The following is a 776-nucleotide window of genomic DNA, read 5'->3' as shown; positions in this document are numbered from 1 at the left end:
CCACCCTGGGAGCGGTCCCTTTCCCCCAGCTTTAGCCCGTCGGCATCCGCGGGCTCCGCGGCGGGAGCCGGGGATGCTGCGGGCACTGCCCTGTGCCGGGGATTAGGGAGCCGTGCAGTGCCGGAGGGATTTGCTCCTGGTTGCCATCTCAAGGCCCGTTACATAATGGGGTGGGGAGGGGGGGGAACCCCCAAAGCGGGCAGAGAGGGGGTCCGGCCGGAGCCCACCGCGCCTCTGCCCCTGCAGGCCAGAAGGACAACCGGCCCCCGGACAGGTTCCAGCTCACCTTCCCGCTGCGCACCAACTACATGTACGCCAAGGTGAAGAAGAGTCTGCCCGAGATGTACGCCTTCAGCGTCTGCATGTGGATGAAATCCAATGCCTCCCCCGGCATGGGCACCCCCTTTTCCTACGCTGTGCCTGGGCAGGCTAACGAGCTGGTGCTCATTGAGTGGGGCAACAACCCCATGGAGATCCTCATCAATGACAAGGTACAGCCCTGGGGAGCAGGGAGGGTGCTAGGCAGGGAGGGACCGGCTGGGGGGCAGCATGGGGGACCCCCATGCCCACCACCCTGACCCACCGCCCGCAGGTGGCCAAACTGCCCTTTGTCATCAACGACGGCAAGTGGCACCACATCTGCGTCACCTGGACCACGCGGGACGGCGTGTGGGAAGCCTACCAGGACGGCACGCAGACTGGCAGCGGCGAGAACCTGGCGCCCTACCACCCCATCAAGCCCCAGGGCGTCCTGGTCCTGGGCCAGGAGCAGGTAA

At 66.4% G+C, this 776-nt stretch overlaps 1 protein-coding gene across 1 annotated transcript in view; it reads left to right on the top strand.

The window, feature by feature from the left end:
• The window catches only part of NPTX1 (neuronal pentraxin 1), a gene marked incomplete at its 5' end in the record, with an annotated part of 14,630 nt that overhangs the window by 781 nt on the left and 13,073 nt on the right, over positions 1 to 776 (top strand). The window contains 2 exons of the mRNA XM_009276828.1: positions 247 to 491; positions 593 to 772. Of these exons, the coding sequence (XP_009275103.1) occupies positions 247 to 491; positions 593 to 772 (425 nt within the window). The remainder of the gene's footprint in view (positions 1 to 246; positions 492 to 592; positions 773 to 776) is intronic.

The sequence above is a fragment of the Aptenodytes forsteri genome, unplaced genomic scaffold, assembly GCF_000699145.1.
Source record: "Aptenodytes forsteri isolate BGI_AS27 unplaced genomic scaffold, ASM69914v1 Scaffold34, whole genome shotgun sequence".
In the NCBI taxonomy this organism is placed as follows: domain Eukaryota; kingdom Metazoa; phylum Chordata; class Aves; order Sphenisciformes; family Spheniscidae; genus Aptenodytes; species Aptenodytes forsteri.
Note: the sequence above shows the minus strand (reverse complement) of the source record. Positions and strands in the feature narration are given on the sequence as shown.